This window comes from Protopterus annectens, chromosome 10.part0 (assembly GCF_019279795.1).
Source record: "Protopterus annectens isolate FY-2018-M chromosome 10.part0, PAN1.0, whole genome shotgun sequence".
NCBI classification, from domain to species: Eukaryota; Metazoa; Chordata; order Ceratodontiformes; family Protopteridae; genus Protopterus; species Protopterus annectens.
In genome coordinates, this window is record NC_056744.1 from 1,650,956,022 (window position 1) to 1,650,974,434 (window position 18,413).

The following is an 18,413-nucleotide window of genomic DNA, read 5'->3' on the forward strand; positions in this document are numbered from 1 at the left end:
TAATTTAATTACTTAATTTTATTAAGATTTAATTTGGAGATTATGGATATAGTGAGACCGCAGATGGCACTTACACCATCTGTTGTGAGGGTCTTAGCGTTAGGCATGTTGAAGCAGTGCACTAATTGCCTCATGCAATTATTAATAAATATAATCATTACTGACAACCACTAACTCCTCCCTCAAACTGAATATACTTGTGAGAGGTGAAAACACTTACTAAAGCTAGAGGACAGCCTCTCAGCACCAACCTGAGTGTCTGTACTGACAACTACTTCATAGCACCAAAAAGCCTTCATACACTGAGCCAATCACAGTCACTCTCAATCAGTCAATCACTCTCTAAAACCCAAAGGCCTATATGTTGTAGGATGGGGCAATTAATCCCTCAACATCACATTTACATACCAGCTGTGCATACAGGGATCACTCCACTTGTAATCCAAAGTCCTTAAGGCTGCTCTCAGCATACCACTACACATAGTAATGTCTGAGTCACAGGTGACAGCATAGTGAGACACACACATGCACCACTCACCAGACTGAGCAAGGAAAGGTTGATGGTGAGCAAGGAAAGGCTGATGGTGAGCTGCCTCTCACACACCAGGATTTAACAGGTCACAAGAGCTCTCAAGTCTATTCACCCTGGGTATATATATGACATAGCTGTTGTGCAAGTAGGAATGAATGATTTTAGACATTCATTCTTAGATTATATGACGAGCGAGACATGATGGAGCTCTCTAAATATGTGCCTGAGGCAGTTATGGTACTAGGCTTGAGCAGCATCCTACATCCGCCAAAATTATGCCAGAATATAAACAAAAGATAATTAACGTCAACAAATGGCTTAGTCATTCATATCTTTTTGGAGGTGGGGAATCTAGTATGTGTCATCCTGGAAGAAGATGATTGACAGTCATACCTGTATTGCTATAGATGGCCTGTGACTCTCTCCTCAGAGCATTCTTATAGTGATCAAAAATTTCTCAACCCCATAGTGTGTCTTTAAACAATGTCACTTTCCTCCAATAGCCAACATAGTTAACAAAATCAAGACTGTGGAATAGTAGAACTGCTCAGGTCTAGAAGCTTAAATAAAACATTACACTTATAATCCTTCCTAAACTTAGAAAATATCAATCTTAGTCACAAGGGAAACCTGGCTCCATATGTTACTATGACTCATTCAGGCCCACATTTGGAAATGACTAATACAGCTGGTGATGTGTCCATATCCCTATGATATCTATTCACTTCAAGATTTATATGGGAAAATAAAAAGATTTTGAGGAAAAAAAGATTTATATGGGAAGATAATGTCCTTGACCTCCTCCCTATCATACCATATACTTGCCAACTACAGAACCTCCCTCTATGGTATCTGCAGCCCACAAGACATACCTAAACAAACCAGTGTCCCTGTTCTTTAAACCTAAGACTATTCTTCATGGATACTTCAACTATCCATTCATAAAATAGGAAATGTACACTACTATAAATAAGTATTACAGATGCTTCCTATATTTTATCAGTGTACACTATCTCTAGATTTGATAGTACCCTCTCCAGCCAAGAGTTCAAAATACTGCATCTGATTCTCACAAATAGGTGTATGAAGTTTGGTCAACCAATAAAAATAATCAGACCTCAACTGATCGAGCACAAATGCACAAAAGCAAACCTACCAAGGAAAGACTTTTAAATACCTTTTTCAAAGAGCAAGTCCCCCCTGCACCTCATACACCATCTGCAAATTCTATATACTAACTCTGAGATTGCACTACAGTGGGGAAAACGCAAAGTTTCCAATCTGCACTATACTGCAATCTTGTACATAATAATAAAAAGAAAAGTATGTGGATCAGCTGATCTTTAACCACATATATCCATCTTTTTCTCATTGAAAGAAACGAACTTTCAACCACAGGACTGACACTCTTGTAAATATAGCCAGAGTATGTTATACACTCATAGTTACCCCATCACTAGACAGACCTGACCACTGTTCAGTAGTATTTACCATGTTGGCTCAGCCTCCCATAAACCCTGTGACCTTTATAGATTTCTCAAAGGCAAGTCCACTGTAGCTACATGATGACTTGATGTAATTTAAGAACCCCCTTCCCCTGATGACCCACCAACAGCAGCAGCTACATTTACAGATAGTTTCTGTTCACATTTTAATTCATCCTGAGACATCCTTCTCCATCTAACGCAAATACAGTGCTAGGTTTACGAATTAACTCCCAAGGTAGAATGCTAATGTAAATAAAATTAATTAAATATATGGATGAAAAAAACTTGTCCTGAAGAATAAATGAAATACCTCACACTCCAGAAGTGAACTTAGCATGTTAATCAGAGAACTTAGGTGCAAAATAAAATTCTCCAATGATAAGTATGAAATGAAAATGGCTGACTCTATAAAGGGCAGCCATAATCTTTTTCAGCTATGTTAGAAATCTTATAATCAATAGCAAGCACTATGCTGTACTGACTCATAATAATAATGATAGTACCTACTCAGCTCCTCATGCCAGTGCCAACACACTAAGAGATACATTTATATAAAATTTTATCTCTGTATTCCAAATATTTGCCATCCATGCCATCATGTCTGCTCCTACCCTTCAGACCACCTCAGGGAAGGTCCTAAAGACACTCTCCAAAGCCAAGGAGACTAGTTCAGTGGGTCCAGAATGTAACTTGTTACTTTCTTTTCAGTATGAAACACAGTCTCACCGATGCACTACTAATATGTAAAACCTCAGCCTCAAAGCTGGCTTTTTGCTGGAGGTGTGGAGAATCGCTGTAGTGTGACATAGAGAGATAAAGGTCTGTTTACAGACCAGCCAGGCCAGGTTTATTAGTGGCTCAGGCAACTGATGGATTAGTAGGAGAGGAAGGAGAGCTACCAACCCTGGAATGAGGGCTGTCTTGAAGACGTTCCCCACATGATCCCTGGTGGAGGTCAGGGATATGTGAAAAAGGGGGAGTAGTCCTAAGAAGGATTAGGGCAAGCCCCTTTGGCTGAGTTGTCACAGAGGTGAGGGGATATGCCAGCACATCCCCAGTGTGCTTGCATGATGGACTCTACCAAGACACCAAAGTGAGGGGAGAAGAGAGGTTAGAGCATATGAAACCCCTCCAGCAGATGTAGACTAGCAAACCCCCCAGCACATCCTCAGGTTCCATGACCAGCTGCAGCAGGAAACAAATTAAGTCGGGGGGGGGGTCAGAGAAGTGGGTAGACCTGAAATGGTTATGGGGCACTGGGTTGTAAGGCTGTAGAAGGAGGGAATGGGGGAACTTTAAAAAAAGAAAGAGAGACAGGGGGAGAGAATAGCTGTAGTCATATACTTCCACAAGGATGGACCAACTACTGAATCTGATAACTGCAGACTAATAGGCTTTACCAACATTATTTGTAAGGTAATGGAATGCATCATGATCACAGAATCTGACAGCGTAGAATCCCTGTATCAAAACCAGTTTGAGTTCATAAAGGGAAGATCTTGCCCACTAAAATTAGTACACTTTTTTTAAAAAGTCACTGTAGCATTAGATGTGGCAATTTGATACAAACACCCTATCTTTTTTAACACCTTTACTGAATTATCACTTAGGACACAGGCAAACATACATTTACATAAAAGAAAATAAGCCATATTAACATGTTTCTAAATCTGCTGAGGGTTTCTATATGCCCTGACCTCTCTTCTTCCCTCCCTTTGGTCTCTCGGCAGTGTCCACGATGTAAGCACAAGATGGATATGCCTTTCACTCCCTCCCAGTGCTGTCAACTGTCAGAGCTTCATTGCCATTTATACCACTGTCCTCTGACCCCAAGCAGAGCCAAAGAGATGTATTTCAAAATGATTTCATATCGGCAAAAAAAACACATAACCTCCTTACACTATTTCTTTCGCGTGCATTCAAAGTTATGCCCATCTAAGATGCATACTTGTGCAAAATAAATTATTTATTTATGATTTTGATTGCATTTACTATTTGTTAACTGGGTAAATTACTTGGTTTAAGAACCCTTGACTGAGCCCATTAGTCTCACTTAAAAATGAAACATTTTATACTAGCAACATAACAAATTATAGCCAATATTTCATAGGCACAAACAAAATAACGATGCATTATATACATCATGCAATAGCAACAACATAAGAAAAGGCAGAAGATGTTTTATGGATTCATATTCGATTATGAGGAAATAGCAGAACATGCATAGCCAGGTAAGTCTGAATACAGTGTTGTTATGTTATAATAAGTTGCATCAGCATGTCTGTGTGTGTGCATAATGTTCAAAATAAAATACAAGATTATATAAATTCCCACCTGACCATTTCCATCTTATATGTTTGACTTTAATACTTACTTAGTCATACATTTGTTAACCAAGTAAGTATAGTGGTTCAAGAACCATTTTCAAGCATGAACCAGGCTTTGAAGACATTGCACAGAAGGTAATACAAGAAATAAAATTTAGTATATGATAGTTGTTTTGGCATATGCATTTAGTAGATGACAATAGTTTTGGCATATGCCTACACAGATTCACAGATGTGTGTGTGTGTGTGTGTGTGTGTGTGTGTGTGTGTGTGTATATATTATATATATATATATATATATATATTATACATATATATATATATATATATATATATATATATATATATATATATATATAGATATACATACATACACACACACGCACACATATATATGAGAGAGAGATGTATATATAGATACAGATAGATAGATACTCACATATATCCTCAGAGGTTCCTCACTAAAAGAATACAGGGCGTAAATAATATGTCCTATGCGGACTGCCTCAAGGCCCTACCCCTGTATTTATGTCTCCTACAGGCTTTTGAGGGGAGATCTATGCTTGGCATACAGGGCATTGTCAGACATCACTCTGATGGACCTCCTGCATATCCACAAAACAAACAGTACCAGAATTACCCGTTCTAAAGACTTAAACCTTGCCTGTGATATAAATAGGACCTGCTGGAGAGATAAACATGTATCCCAGAGACCACCCTGTCTATGGAACAGGCTCCCCATCCATGTGAAGCAGAGTTCCTCCCTAACCCAATTCAAATGCAACTTGGACAAATGGATGGGAAACTAGAAATTCATCCCTGGTTTGGCACCTATGTCTCTAATGCAAAAAGGTAACCTGTAAATGGGTGGAGGAGCTCCCTGGTGAGCCTCAGTAAGAAGTTGAGATCCCTTATAAGATCCTCCAAAGCTAGCTACGAAAACAAAATCGCCACTAATTCCAAGGACAACCACAAAGCATTCTACAACTATGTCAAGAATCTCGATGGCAACACCCAGATCTGCTCTGAGTTACAGCACAAAGGCAAGAAAATTACAGAACCATCTGATATTGCCAACATCCTAGCAGATAGGTTCAGTGCTAACTTTACCCCCCTCTCACCCCCTAAAGGGCCCATATCTATACAGGAAGAATGCAGAGTCCCTGTAATCATAACTACGCAGGTAAAAACTGCACTCTCTAAAGCCAAAAACACAGCATCCATGGGACCGGACAGCATCCCAGGCTGCGTTTTACACAAACTTCAGAACAAACTGGCTCCCCACTTAAGCACCATGTTCAATAATAGCCTTGCATCAGGCTTTGTGCCCACTGATTGGTGCACAGTAACAGTTATCCCACTCCACAAAGGGGGAGCTACCACTGATCCCGGGAACTATCGGCCTATTAGCCTGATGAGCCTGGTCTGCAAGGCCATGGAATGTATCATCATGAAACTCATAAACAAAGACATTGGTAACCTCCAAACTCTGGATCCCACCCAGTTCGGATTTGTGAAAGGCAGATCATGCCTCCTGAACTTGATTGACTTCTTTGAGGCAGTCACCAAAGCCGTAGATGAGGGTAAGGTGGTTCACACAGTCTATCTTGACCTCGTCAAGGCTTTCGACACCATCCCCCATTCTGGAATTATAGCTCAACTCACTAAACTAGGTATAAATCCCTACGTCACAAGATGGGTTGCCAAATGGCTCACTGACAGAACCCACAATGTAAAAGTTGCAGACTCCAAATCTGACCTCAAAGCAGTGATTAGTGGAGTACCACAGGGTTCCATCCTGGGACCTCTCCTGTTTGGTATCTACTTCTCTGAAGTACAGGCTAACACAGAAGGCCTCTGGCTAACAAAGTTCGCAGATGACTGCAAACTAGGAGCCATAGTCAAGTCCCCAAATGATGTGGATAGCCTACAGAAAGGCCTCGCTGAGACAGATGCCTGGTGTCAGAGCCATGGCCTCAAGCTCAATGCCAAAAAGTGCAGTGTCATCCCCTTTGTTAAGAACTCTGTACCCATAAACTACCACATAGGAAGCAATCTACTTAATATTGAAAGCGTGATAAGAGACCTTGGGACCCAGGTGGACAGTAATCTCTCCTTTGATAGTCACATCGCCACAGTAGTCAGGAAGTCCTTCTACGTGGCACACCTCATCATAAAAGGGTTCTCATCCAGGAAAAAAGAGGAAAATTGTTCCCCTCTACTCGACACTCATTAGACCCATTATAGAGTACAACGCCCCTTTTGGAATGTACCTCACAAGACATCTGCAGCTGCTGGAAAGGCCACAGAAGTACCTTACAAAAAGGATTACTGGCCTCAAACAAATGCACTACACTGACTGCCTCAAAAAACTTCAGCTTTACTCCATGGCATATCGCCTACTCCGAGGTGATCTCTGCCTAACATATAAAGCTATGCCAAACCCATATCTGTTGGACATGTTACACCTAAAGAAATCCCAATCCCTCCAAGCTACAGGCTCTAGGGACCTAAACCTTGTCACCACAATAAACAGGACATGTTGTAGGGATAGATTCCTGTCCCAGAGACTTCCCATACTCTGGAACAGGCTACCCATCTATGTCAAGCAAAGTTCTTCATTAGCACTCTTCAAGAAAAATCTTGATGAGTGGATGGGAAATAGGAAATACACCCTGGGGATCACTTCTGTGTCTCTGCTTGACAGTGGCACAGGAAAATAACTTTCTTGGGTGACGTAAGCCAGGGAACCTTGTTGGCTAGGCTTATGTAGGCCCTTGGGCCGATAGCCTAGTACCTACCTATGAACCTATAAACCTATGAACCTCCTAGGCCCATGGTTATGTTTATCAAGGGTATCAGAACTTATCAAAGATTGGATGCATGGCTAGGCTTAACAATGGCCTGTGGTCATTAGCCTAGTAAACACCTATGATAGACAGATAGATATACATATACATATACATATACATATATAAATACAAATATTTCAAGCATGGGCAATATAGATATAGACAGATTATACATACATAGGAATATGTAAGTTAATTGGACTGCAAAACATTGTTAGACTGATTATTGCAAAAAACAACTCTAAATACAAAGTACTGAGACCGAAACGTACATGCCCTAATACATTACCTTAGAGTACTCTGCTTCCTTTGGAAAACCATAGCCAATCTACCAGCACTATGTAAAGAAACATGACACCATTGAAGAAAAATTATCACAGTATCAAAGAATGACTGTTAATGGGAAAAGGTGGTGCTGTAATCTTATTATAATAAAATGTTACAAGGCCTTCTGAAGTGGCTTAGGAGAGAGATCGGAGAAGAGATAAGACCTCATGTGCTTGATAACAGAGAGTAGATAAATAGCATTGCAAGTAAACAGTGGATGAATGTAGAACATGGATGTAGACACCAGCAAAACAGGCATACAACAGACATGGAACACATTGAAGGGAATACCCTGGGGGTGGGGGAAGAGTACAAAGAAGACTCATTCTAATCCTGAACTAGAGTGCCCCTGGACATCAGCTCCTTGTTGGGAGATGCAGGAAAAAACTGCTGTACTTTGTGCTACTTTGGGAGGAAGATAGACTTTGGTAAGGCTTGTGCCAACAGAGGATGATGGTCTTTGCCACAGAAAATCTTAGGGATTATGCTTGCAGCGTCAGTATGCTTTGACTGAGCATGTCTGATAATGAGTTGGCATGTCCAGGTATATGTGGTACATTAAAAAAGTAACGAGACAAGAATGCCCATTGCCATAGGCTCGAGGCGACTCAATACAGGGGGCAGAAATTTGTCCATCCTTACTCGATGATATATCATGCCAACATCCCATTGTCTGAGGAAATAACAAATGCACTGTAGGGAAGACAGTCCTGAAACATTAGTGACATGTGGGGGACCATTTGCATCTCAAAGACAATGGTATACAAGTTGACCTCATTTTTGAGCGTCTTCTGGGCTGTCTGACCTAAAAAATGCCCTTCCATTCCAGGAATGATGTATCTGTAGTGAATGACACATAGTGGGTAAGTATGTTAAAGGGACTTCCCACAGATATTTGGGTTAGTGGGGCCACAGAGACAGATGTCGGAGGCACACCTGAGACCATCAGATCTTCGCTGTCATGGGTCCTGAACCTTGAGACCACACAAACTTCAGGGTTAAATGTAGCATACTTGTTGCAAGCAGAATCATAATGATTGTTTCTACCATTAGGCCCAAAACTCTGATGCAGAGAACGGATGCTACTGTGGAGGGAAAAAGGAAAATACAGTTGCGACTGGAGTTTAATTATTCTGTCATCTGCAAGGCTGTCTGAGGAAGATGGAGTGTTTAAACAGCACTCTTTGAATATGCAAGAGACTGCTCCCCTCTTTAATTTCTCCATATCCTTTGGGTTTCTAATACCATGATGGGAATGGACCCCATTCCTAAGTCAAACTACGATTAAAGTTCATGAAATTAGTATTGTTTCATTTTTTGATGTCAGCCAAAAGTACTCTTCGCAGCATCCGCAACGTGCCCAATAATGACTCCTTCTGCAGTTCATATGGAGTTACATGCATTGGTAACATATCTAAATATGATTGTAGACTCCTTTTTATAAGACCCATTGCTCCTACTACTACTGGAACTATCTGGGTATCCTTCTTCCACATTGCTTTAGTTTCTGCTTGCAGATCCTGATATTTTATAACTTTATGTCTCTCTGTATGCAGGACACTGTAGTCACTGGGTGTAGTGGTTTCAATGATCAATGCTACTTTTGTCTTCTTTTCTTAGACCACTATATCTGGTTTTCTAGCATCTATCTTTTGAACTGTTGCTAATGGGTGATCCCATGTGATATAAACTTCATCATTTTCTATGATGCTTTGTGGCTCATGTTTCCAGTGTTTTTCAGCCACTTCAGTACCATAATGTTTGCACAATCTCCAGTGCAACAGTCTTGCCACATTATTATGCCTTTTAATATACAGTCCTTCTGCCATTAGTAGGTCACAACCAACAATGAGGTATGCAACTGTTTCCAATTCTGTTTTACAAAACCTACATTTGTCTGTTTCTCCCACATCTTCAATGGACTTTGTAAAACAACATGTACATAGCCCGCTGTCTTGGGCTGCCAATATCAACCTTTCATCTCTTGGTTGGAATTTGCCTCTCCTTAACCATTCCTGTGTTCATTTCTGATCAACAAGAGGTTCTTCCAGAAATTTTCTATACTTGCAACTATATTTATGAATTTTTCTCATTTCTTTACTTCTCGTCTGATCCTTCACCTTATATTCCTTCTTTTGTTTTTTGGCACATTCAGTTGCTGCCTGATTGTTATCTACTTCTGGTTTGATTTCCATTCCTGCTTGACGCTGATATGCTTCTGCTAAATTAAGCAGAGAAGTCATATTAGATTTATTCTCCTCATGTTTCTAAACTTTCACTACATTTGGGTCTTGTGAAGTCAGCAGATAAGTGTGGAGTCCCACGACTGCAGATCTATACATGTAATCAATTTCAAGGAGGCCCATCCCTCCTTCAGAACAGGGGATATAAAATCTTGGTATACACTGATTTTTTATAAATCATTTGGAGAGCATGAAGCATCCTTCTTGTTTTCCTGTCTAATCTATCCAACACATTTTGGGGCCAGTCAATCACTCCAAAACTGTAAGTTAGGACAGGAACAGCAAATTGGTTTATAGCTTGGATTTTGTTCCTAGATGTCAACGCTGTTTTCAGGATTAATTTAAGTCTTCTAAAGTATTCCTTACTAAGTTTTATTTGCATTTGTTCATGTTTTATTGTTGATCCTTCATTAATTCCCAAATATTTATATGCTCCCTCTTGCTCCAGTTCTTTTATATCACATTCTTGTCCCAAACTGATGTTTTCCTAGTACTGCAGTTTTCTTGCTTTAAAGGTTGCTTTTGCACACTTATCAAGACCAAATGACATTCTTATATCATCTGAAAAAGTTTTGACAACCTGCAGCTGTGCTTCCAGTTCCTCATCTGATGAGCTATACAGTTTTAAATCATTGACAAAGAGAAGATGAGAAGTCTTTACACTTTGTTGTTTTCTAGGAGCCAAATCATAGCCATGGCCTAAGCTGTTAAGTAAACAGCTTATTGGGTTAATGGCAAGGCAGAATAGCAACAGTGACAGAGAGTCACCCTGGAATATCCACCTTTGAATTTTTATCCCTGGGATAATAATCTGTCCTTTATCATGGCTTAATTGCAAAGGGGTCTGCCACTGTTACATGGTCACTGTAATATAGTTGATCAGTGTAGGCTGTATCTTATACATTTTTAAGGACTCTTTTATCCATGAAAGTGGCATACTATCAAATGCTTTTTTATAGTCAATCCATGCTATACTTAGATTCTTCCCTTTAATTACAGTTCTCCAGTATGACTTTATTTAACAAGAAATGATCCTTTGTTCCTTATGACTTTCTTTTATTGCCCTTTTGTTCTACTGCCATAATTGAGTTTTCTTCTAAGTGACTATAAACTCTGTCGGCATCAATACCCGTGAGACTGCTCCAGTTGGGTCTTTGTGGTGCTTATTAAGATGTCTAAGATCAAGAACAGATGAAAACACTCCTTTACTGGAATCAGTGACTTGGGCAGCTAGGAAACAATCATCCAACTAGGGTAAGACTGTCCTTGACAATCTGAAAAATTATGCTACTATGACTATACATTTGGTGAACACCCTGGGGTTGTAGTAACATCAAATGGGATGATTCAAAACTGAAAATGGCTGACTCCCAGCCTTCATTTCAGGAACTTCCTGGACTCCTTGACTATTTTGATGTGCAAATACATCCTAAAGGTTTAAAAAGAACATCCAGTCTCCCTAGACTAACTAGTGGATGGACTGCACCATAAAAATCCAAAACTTTATGTTTGGAATTAGCTGACTAAGACCACTGAAGTCCAAGAATGGCCTGGAGACCTTTGTTTTTTTAGAATCAAAAACAATTGTGAGTAGTATCCAGGCCCTTTCTAGTCTTATAGGACCTCTCTGTTTGCACTTGTTATTATGAGGTTCATAATCTCTGTTTTGGTCACATCCTTCTGATAGGGAGAGTCATATGAAAATGGAAGGGATTATGGTTGAATAAAGGAGAAATAGAGAATGGTATAAGCTCCAGATACTATTGTGTTTTGATGACCTGCCATGGAGACATGACTCCTGACTGCCTCCAGAGTAGGACAGTCAGGTAAGTTTTCAATGGTTCTATTGCTGACTCCAAGACAGAAGGCTGTGGATCCCCTGATTTTTTTGAAAACCTGTGCCACAAGTAGACATCCATTCTGGGAGCCACCACATCAGTTTTGCTTTTATAAGAACACCGCCCAAAATCATACTACAGCTTCTTCTCAGACTGCTAGCTTCTCCCATTTTTCTGGCATTCGAAAAATGAAAAGTGAAAAGCTTAACACCAACAGCTGTTAGTGATTTCATTTTCTCATAGGATTATAGGCGATTACTAGCCTATTGATCCATAGGTCATTTTAAGCCTAGCCATTTTATCCCAATGTAATACCATGAAAATGCTAGTCAATACGCAAGAACTGCATTTAATGATGATTGCCCATGACCAGATAGACATTTAAATTATATGGGCTGCAAAATTCACATGTTTTTCATTGGTTAATTGCCTCTTGAGTGATACTTAATTACAGAGTGAATTTCTGGCCCCTTGTCTTTTGCTGAAAAGATTTCAAGCCTGCATAAAGTAAAGCACGGCTGGTGATTCCCTGCAGGTTGAGAAAAGTAAGCCTATATTTTTTGTCTGTGATACAGCTGTTTTTTGTTTTACCTCCTCCATTTTGTTTTCTGTTCTAAAAAACCTGTTGGTCTGGTGTTTTTGTTCTATGTGGGAGATAGACACTTAAATTATCTAGGCTGCATATTTCAAATGTTTTTCATTGGTTAATTGTCTCTTGAGTGATACCTAGATACACAGTGAATTTCTGTCCCTTTGTCTTTTGCTGAAAAGATTTCAAGTATGCATAAACTAAAACACTGGTGGTGATTCCCTGCTAGGTTTTTCTATCCACCAACTCATTTGTTGAAGTGCTTTTTAAACCTGGTGATTTTAAGCTGCCCATCCCTACTGTAATTTGAGCTTAATTAGCTCCTCCCTTTCTACACTGCTCTTGATCATTTTGAATTATTTATTTCCCTTTCCTTGTGCTTGTATTGAAAAAGTGCATTTTGCTTCTCATTGTCTGTTCTACTGATTTACTTGATCTGAATTCATTTTTTAGTTAGCTGTTGGATAAAGTTGTGTATTCTTATACTCTACCAAGTACTTGTTTTTACATCAACAGGTCAGTGGATATTCCAGCTAGATACATACATACATACATACATACAAATATTTCAAGCATGGACATTAATACCCTTCTAGCTTGCCAATATACCAAAACACTTGTTCCCATAATAAGTGTCCAGGCTGTTCTTAAAAATATCTAAACTAGTACTTGCTTTAATGTAATTTGGTAGCCTGTTCCATGCATTGGCTATTCTGTCAAAGAACTGTCAGTGCACTTTTCATTCCTATAGACTCTCCTACATAGGTTATCTGATGATTCTCTAGTACTTTTTGATAACCCTAAACATTCCCAGAGGTAGTTGTCTCTAAATGCCCTATATACCTGAATAAGATCTCCTCTTAGATATCTGTAAGAGACACTGTACAAGTTCAGATATTTTAGTCTTTCATAATAACTTAAATTTTCACCTCCATGGATGCCCTTGTTATATTTCCACTGTACTCTTTCCAGTTTACTCATGCGTGTTTTCTTATAGGGTTTCCATATTGTTCTTCCATACACAAGTTTGGGTCTAATGTAACTAACAAACAATGACTTCATCATTTTTGATTTCCTAGACTTTATAAATATTTTCCTACAACCTATAGTTCTATAACTATCATTAACCAATTGGCTGATATTATTAGAAAAAACTCATAGCTGAATCTACCCATATATCCAGGTCCTTAAATGAGTCTACAGTTTCAATCACTGTGTGCTGTATTAAATAGTCGCCTTTCAATTTATGCCTCCCAAATCTTATATGCTTAGTTTTTGATGTATTTATCAGCATATAATTCTACTGTGCCCAAATGGTCAATTTAGTCAAGTTATTTTGTAGACATGCCTTATCTGTAACACATGTAATCAGTCTACCCAATTTCATGTCATCTGCATATAGATTGTAGAATACCTCAGATGAAAAAGTTAGGTCTGAAAGATGCAATCTAAACAATAAAGGGCCTAGGACAGAGCCCTGTGGGACACCCTAACTACAATCAAGGATTTCACCTGTCCAGTTGCTGTATGATACTTGCCATGTCCTATTTATAAGCCATGCAGCTATCCATCTTATCAAGAGTACATCAATACCTAGTTGTACTAATTTATTGATCAGTGTTTTGTGTATGACTCTGTCAAGTGCTGAAGTTAAATCTATATAAATTACATCACAAGGAGAATTTTTCATTCATCGCTGTTATTATATTGTTATAGAACATCATGTTACAGGTGGTAATAGAGCTGTCTTCAACATATCCATGCTGATATATGGTTTCAAGTCTCAACCTATCCAGTTCCGACAATCATCATTATCATCATCATCAGCCCCCTTTTTTCTCATTTTCTACATGGGGTCGGGGTAGCTTGTTAACTGTCACGATTCAGTGCCACACTCCTGCCTTCTTCAACACTCATGCCTGACTGTCGCAGATCTTCTTTCACACAATCCATCCACCTCCTTGATGGACAACCTCGCTTCCTCTTACATTCCTGTCTGTCCCAAATCTTCCTCAACAGATTGTCTTCTGCTTTTCTGCAGGTGTCCAAACCACTGTAATCTGTTGTCTTTGATATTTTCTGCAAGTGAAGCTACTTTGGCTTCTGCTCTTATGTCCTCATTTCTTTGTTCTACCACCCTTCTCAGGCACTTCATTTCCATCACCTCTAGCTTCTTCAACTGTTCTGCCTTTACTGATGATATTGCTGTACCATACAGTAGTACTGGTTGCACCACTGTCTTGTACACCTTATTTTTCAGTTTCCTTGGCATTCTTCTGTCATAGGCTACACCTGACACTCTGCCAGTTGGCTGCAGCCCCTCTGATTCTAGCTTTGACCTCTTCATTCAGACTTCCCTTCTCCTCAACTACCCCTCCCAGATAATTGAAGCTGTTTACCTGTTCCACTATCTTTCCTTCTATCTCAGTTCTTAGCTTCTTCTGATTTCCCCAGTTTGCTGCCATTACCACTGTACTATCTGTGCTTAATTTCATCACACGTGCCTTCAGCTTTGCATTCTATTCTCCTATCCTTTGCTGAAATTCTTGCTCAGTGTCTGCCTGTAATGCCACATCATCTGCATACAGCAACTTTGTTGATCTGTCCCCTCCAACCTGTTTGCTAATGTAGTCCATCACCAGTATGAACAGCAATGGGTTCAGAGCTGAGCCCTGGTGTACACCCACTCCCCCCTGGGAACCCCTCTGTGAGGCCAACCACTGTTCATACCTGAGTCATTGGGTCCTTGCACATAGCCTGCACTAATTCTACTAATGTTTCCGGGACTTCAGCTACTGGAGTACTGCCCAGATCAGCTCTCTTGTGACCTTGTAATTTGCTTTCTTCAAGTCTAGGAATGCCCAGTTGGAATTTCTCCTCTCCTCATCTCTAGCTTCTTCGCAAGTATCTGAACTGCTCATCTCCCATCTTACATTCTACTACTCTGTGTATCTGTTTATCAATCACCCCCTCCAAAACTTTCAAGCAATGTGATAGGATTTTGATGTCTCTGTACCACCCACAGTTGTGGATGTTCCCTTTGTTCTTGTACACTAGCATGAGAAAGCTTATTCTCCAGTCATCTGGGTTACACCTTTCTCTCCACACTGCTATGAGTACCCTCAGGAGACATTTCTCTCATATCTTACCCAGCATCTTTATCATATCTGCTGTGACATCGTCTGAGTCTGCTGCTTTCCCTGACTCCATTTTCCTTAGTGCTGTTCTTACTTTTTCTAGGGTGGGCTCCTCTTCTTCTGTCATTGTAGGCTGTTTCTGGGCCAGTACAGCTTCTGTGGGGTTTTCTTTATTCAGAAGCTGCCGGAAATACTCCTTCCATCTGTCTTTGATGTCCTGTGGACTGGTGAGCAGGTTGTTGCTGGCATCCCTTATGAAGGATGTCTGACTATCTTCTTTATCTTTATGTCTTTGCCTTTAAACCTGATACAGTGTCCTTGTGCCACTTACAGAGTCACGTTCCAGAAGTTGGTAAAGTGCCTCTGATGCCCTATTCTTTGCTATTGCAACTTCTTTCTTAGTTTCTTTCTTAGCCAACCAGTAGTCCTTCCTAGCCTGGTCAGTTTTTTCTGTCTCCCATTTCTTCCTGCACTCCTTCTTTCTTTTGATGACTTCCTGGACTTCTACATTCCACCACCAACTTTCCTTATTTACCTTATTTCCATACCTGGCTCAGCCACATTTATTTATTTATTTAACATTTGTTAACTGTTAAAGTCCGACTTGGAACAAAGCCAATGTTCAGCAGAGGCCTAGGGAGCAATGCTCCAGAAGCATGTCTTTGTAATGTGGAAGGAAACCACAGCACAAGGAGGAAATCCACAAGAATGCAGGGAGGACATGCAGACTCTGCACAGAAGGCACCCCAGCTGAGAATCGAACCATAGGACCTCTTGCTGTGAGGCGACAATGCTACCGCTGCACCACTGTGCCATGCTGTTTTTATGCCCTGCCATTCTTGTTCAACTCCACCTATTTTCTCCTCTTCTTGGGGTGCTAGAGCCCTGAGTAATTCCTTGTACTGTTGTAGTTTCTCTCCAGTCAACTTTCAGGTCTTCAGCCTGGTCTCTGTTGACCTTAGAGCCTTTTCTGACCACTGCTTTATCCAATAGGTCCTGCAACTGCTGTCTGAATGCACTCTTTTCCTCGCTATCACAACCCTGCTGTGGGACATAGGCTGCTATTATGAATACTGCCCTATCATTACACTGGAATCTGATTGCCATGAGTCTGTCAATAATTCTGATGATATCCCTCACTGACTTCTGAAGCCTCTTTCTCACCTCAATTCCTTCACCATTTCTAGCCTGCCCTCCTCCTGAGCAGTAGAGTCTAGACCCCAAGCCAAGTGGCTTTGTTGCACTACCCTTCCATCTTGTCTCTTGGATACATAGGATGTCCAGCCTCCTACGTATCATCATGTCATCCAATTCCAAGCTGTGACCTTTCAGCGAACCTACATTAAGCGTAGCAATTTTCAGTTCATGTTTGGCAGGTTGGTTGTTTTTTTACTTCCAGATTTCCCTCAACAGAGCTATTCCAGGTAACCCAGGCTGAGCAACTAGACACCGGCCGGCCAGTAGCTTACTGACCCAAGGCTGCTGGGCTTTATGGAGGGCACACACTGGATAATAGGGGCACATACACCCCTCCCACCATTAGCATGAATCCCTGGTGTAGGTCGGAGTAGGCTGGGTTCTCAACCCACTTCTCACCAGCAACTACCCAAGCCCATTTTGGTAACATTAGTCAACATGACTGAATCACCTAGAGCCATATTTTGCATTGTTGAGTTGCTAGCTCTGCCATGGTGCGCAGTCTGTGATCCGTGTCCTCCTATCTTGATGATACTGCACACCACAGTAGATGCCCAAAGAGGTCGGTCTGTACAACTCTTCCCCCTATAGGGCACCATGTAGAGTCTGTGCTGCTGCCCACAGTTCCATTCATTGGTGCGTTTGAGATGGAAACCCTCAGCATGTTTTTTAGAGGTGGGAGGAACCACACAGAGACACAGGGAGAACATGCAAACCAAACAGTCATTGGTCGGAGGTCAAGATTGAGCCTTGTACCTTGTGCATGGGTGGTGAAGACCTTAACCATTATGCCAACTGGTCTCCTATAACTCAATTACTTATCCAATATTACTCTCTCCATTATTTTTCCACAACATTGAGGTAGACTTAAGGGTCTATATGACTCTGGGTTTGTCCTACTCCCCTTTCCCTTGAAGGCAGGTTTAATAAACCCATGTCTCCAGTCTTGAGGAATTTCCCCATATTTATATGACCTAGTGAATAATAGATATAATGGCACCATAATCTCTTACTGAAGTGTTCTCAGGTCATTGTTACTAATTCCATCTCCTCCATATGCTTTGTTTGGATCCAGTTTGCTCAGTTTTTTTTCAATATAATCTAATTTGATTCCAGTATCTGGGGTTACCTGGATGACCTTAGGACTACTTATCACCCCGCTTGTGGAGCCAAACTGTTTTGCATAAGATTTTGTAAATATATTTATAATTTGTTGTGACTGAGAATACATTTTAGAATCTGCACACAGTTTATCAATTTGTGTGTCTTCACTCCTTCCACATGTCATGTATCTTTACATAAATTTTCTTGATCATCTGAATCTGTTCGTCCAGCTTGTTTGTTTCAGTTTTCAAAGTTGTAGAGCAACCTGTCTTCCATTTCTTATAATTTCACCTTAATCAGATTTCTTGCTCTTATGGAAATATATTCCTCTGATGTTGTATGCCTAGATCCTGACATTAAACATTTTTTTGATTTTTTTTGCACTCAAACAATTTATTTTTCAAAACTTTCCACATTCCATTTGCAGTTTTTCCACTGAACACCTCATTCCAGTTAGTTTTACAAAGTGACTATTTTGCTTCCATACAATCTGTAATTAACATTCTGTGCATTAGTTTAGATTTCAGTTTGGCAGAATTATCTAGCAACAAATTAACCTTTATAAAATGTCTATCATGTTCTGTCCCCTGGAAGGGGGAAGCAATTGTTGTTCTTGAATATACACTGTGAATTATTTCCTTACTAATGTTGTTGAATCAATATTATTCCAGTCTGTTTCTGGTAAATTTAAGTCCCCAGCTATTATTATTCTTCCCTCCTGTGTTTCATGATAGAAATGTATGAATTCCTCTAGGTCATCTACACTTGACTTTGGTGGTC

General features: G+C 40.2%; 1 protein-coding gene across 1 annotated transcript in view; it reads right to left on the bottom strand.

Annotated features, from left to right (window-relative positions):
- LOC122814368 (zinc finger protein 729-like) overlaps positions 1-18,413 on the bottom strand; it is a 600,102-nt gene that overhangs the window by 374,597 nt on the left and 207,092 nt on the right. Inside the window, exon 8 of the mRNA XM_044086953.1 lies at positions 8,462-8,610. Coding sequence (XP_043942888.1) covers positions 8,462-8,610 — 149 coding nt within the window. The remainder of the gene's footprint in view (positions 1-8,461; positions 8,611-18,413) is intronic.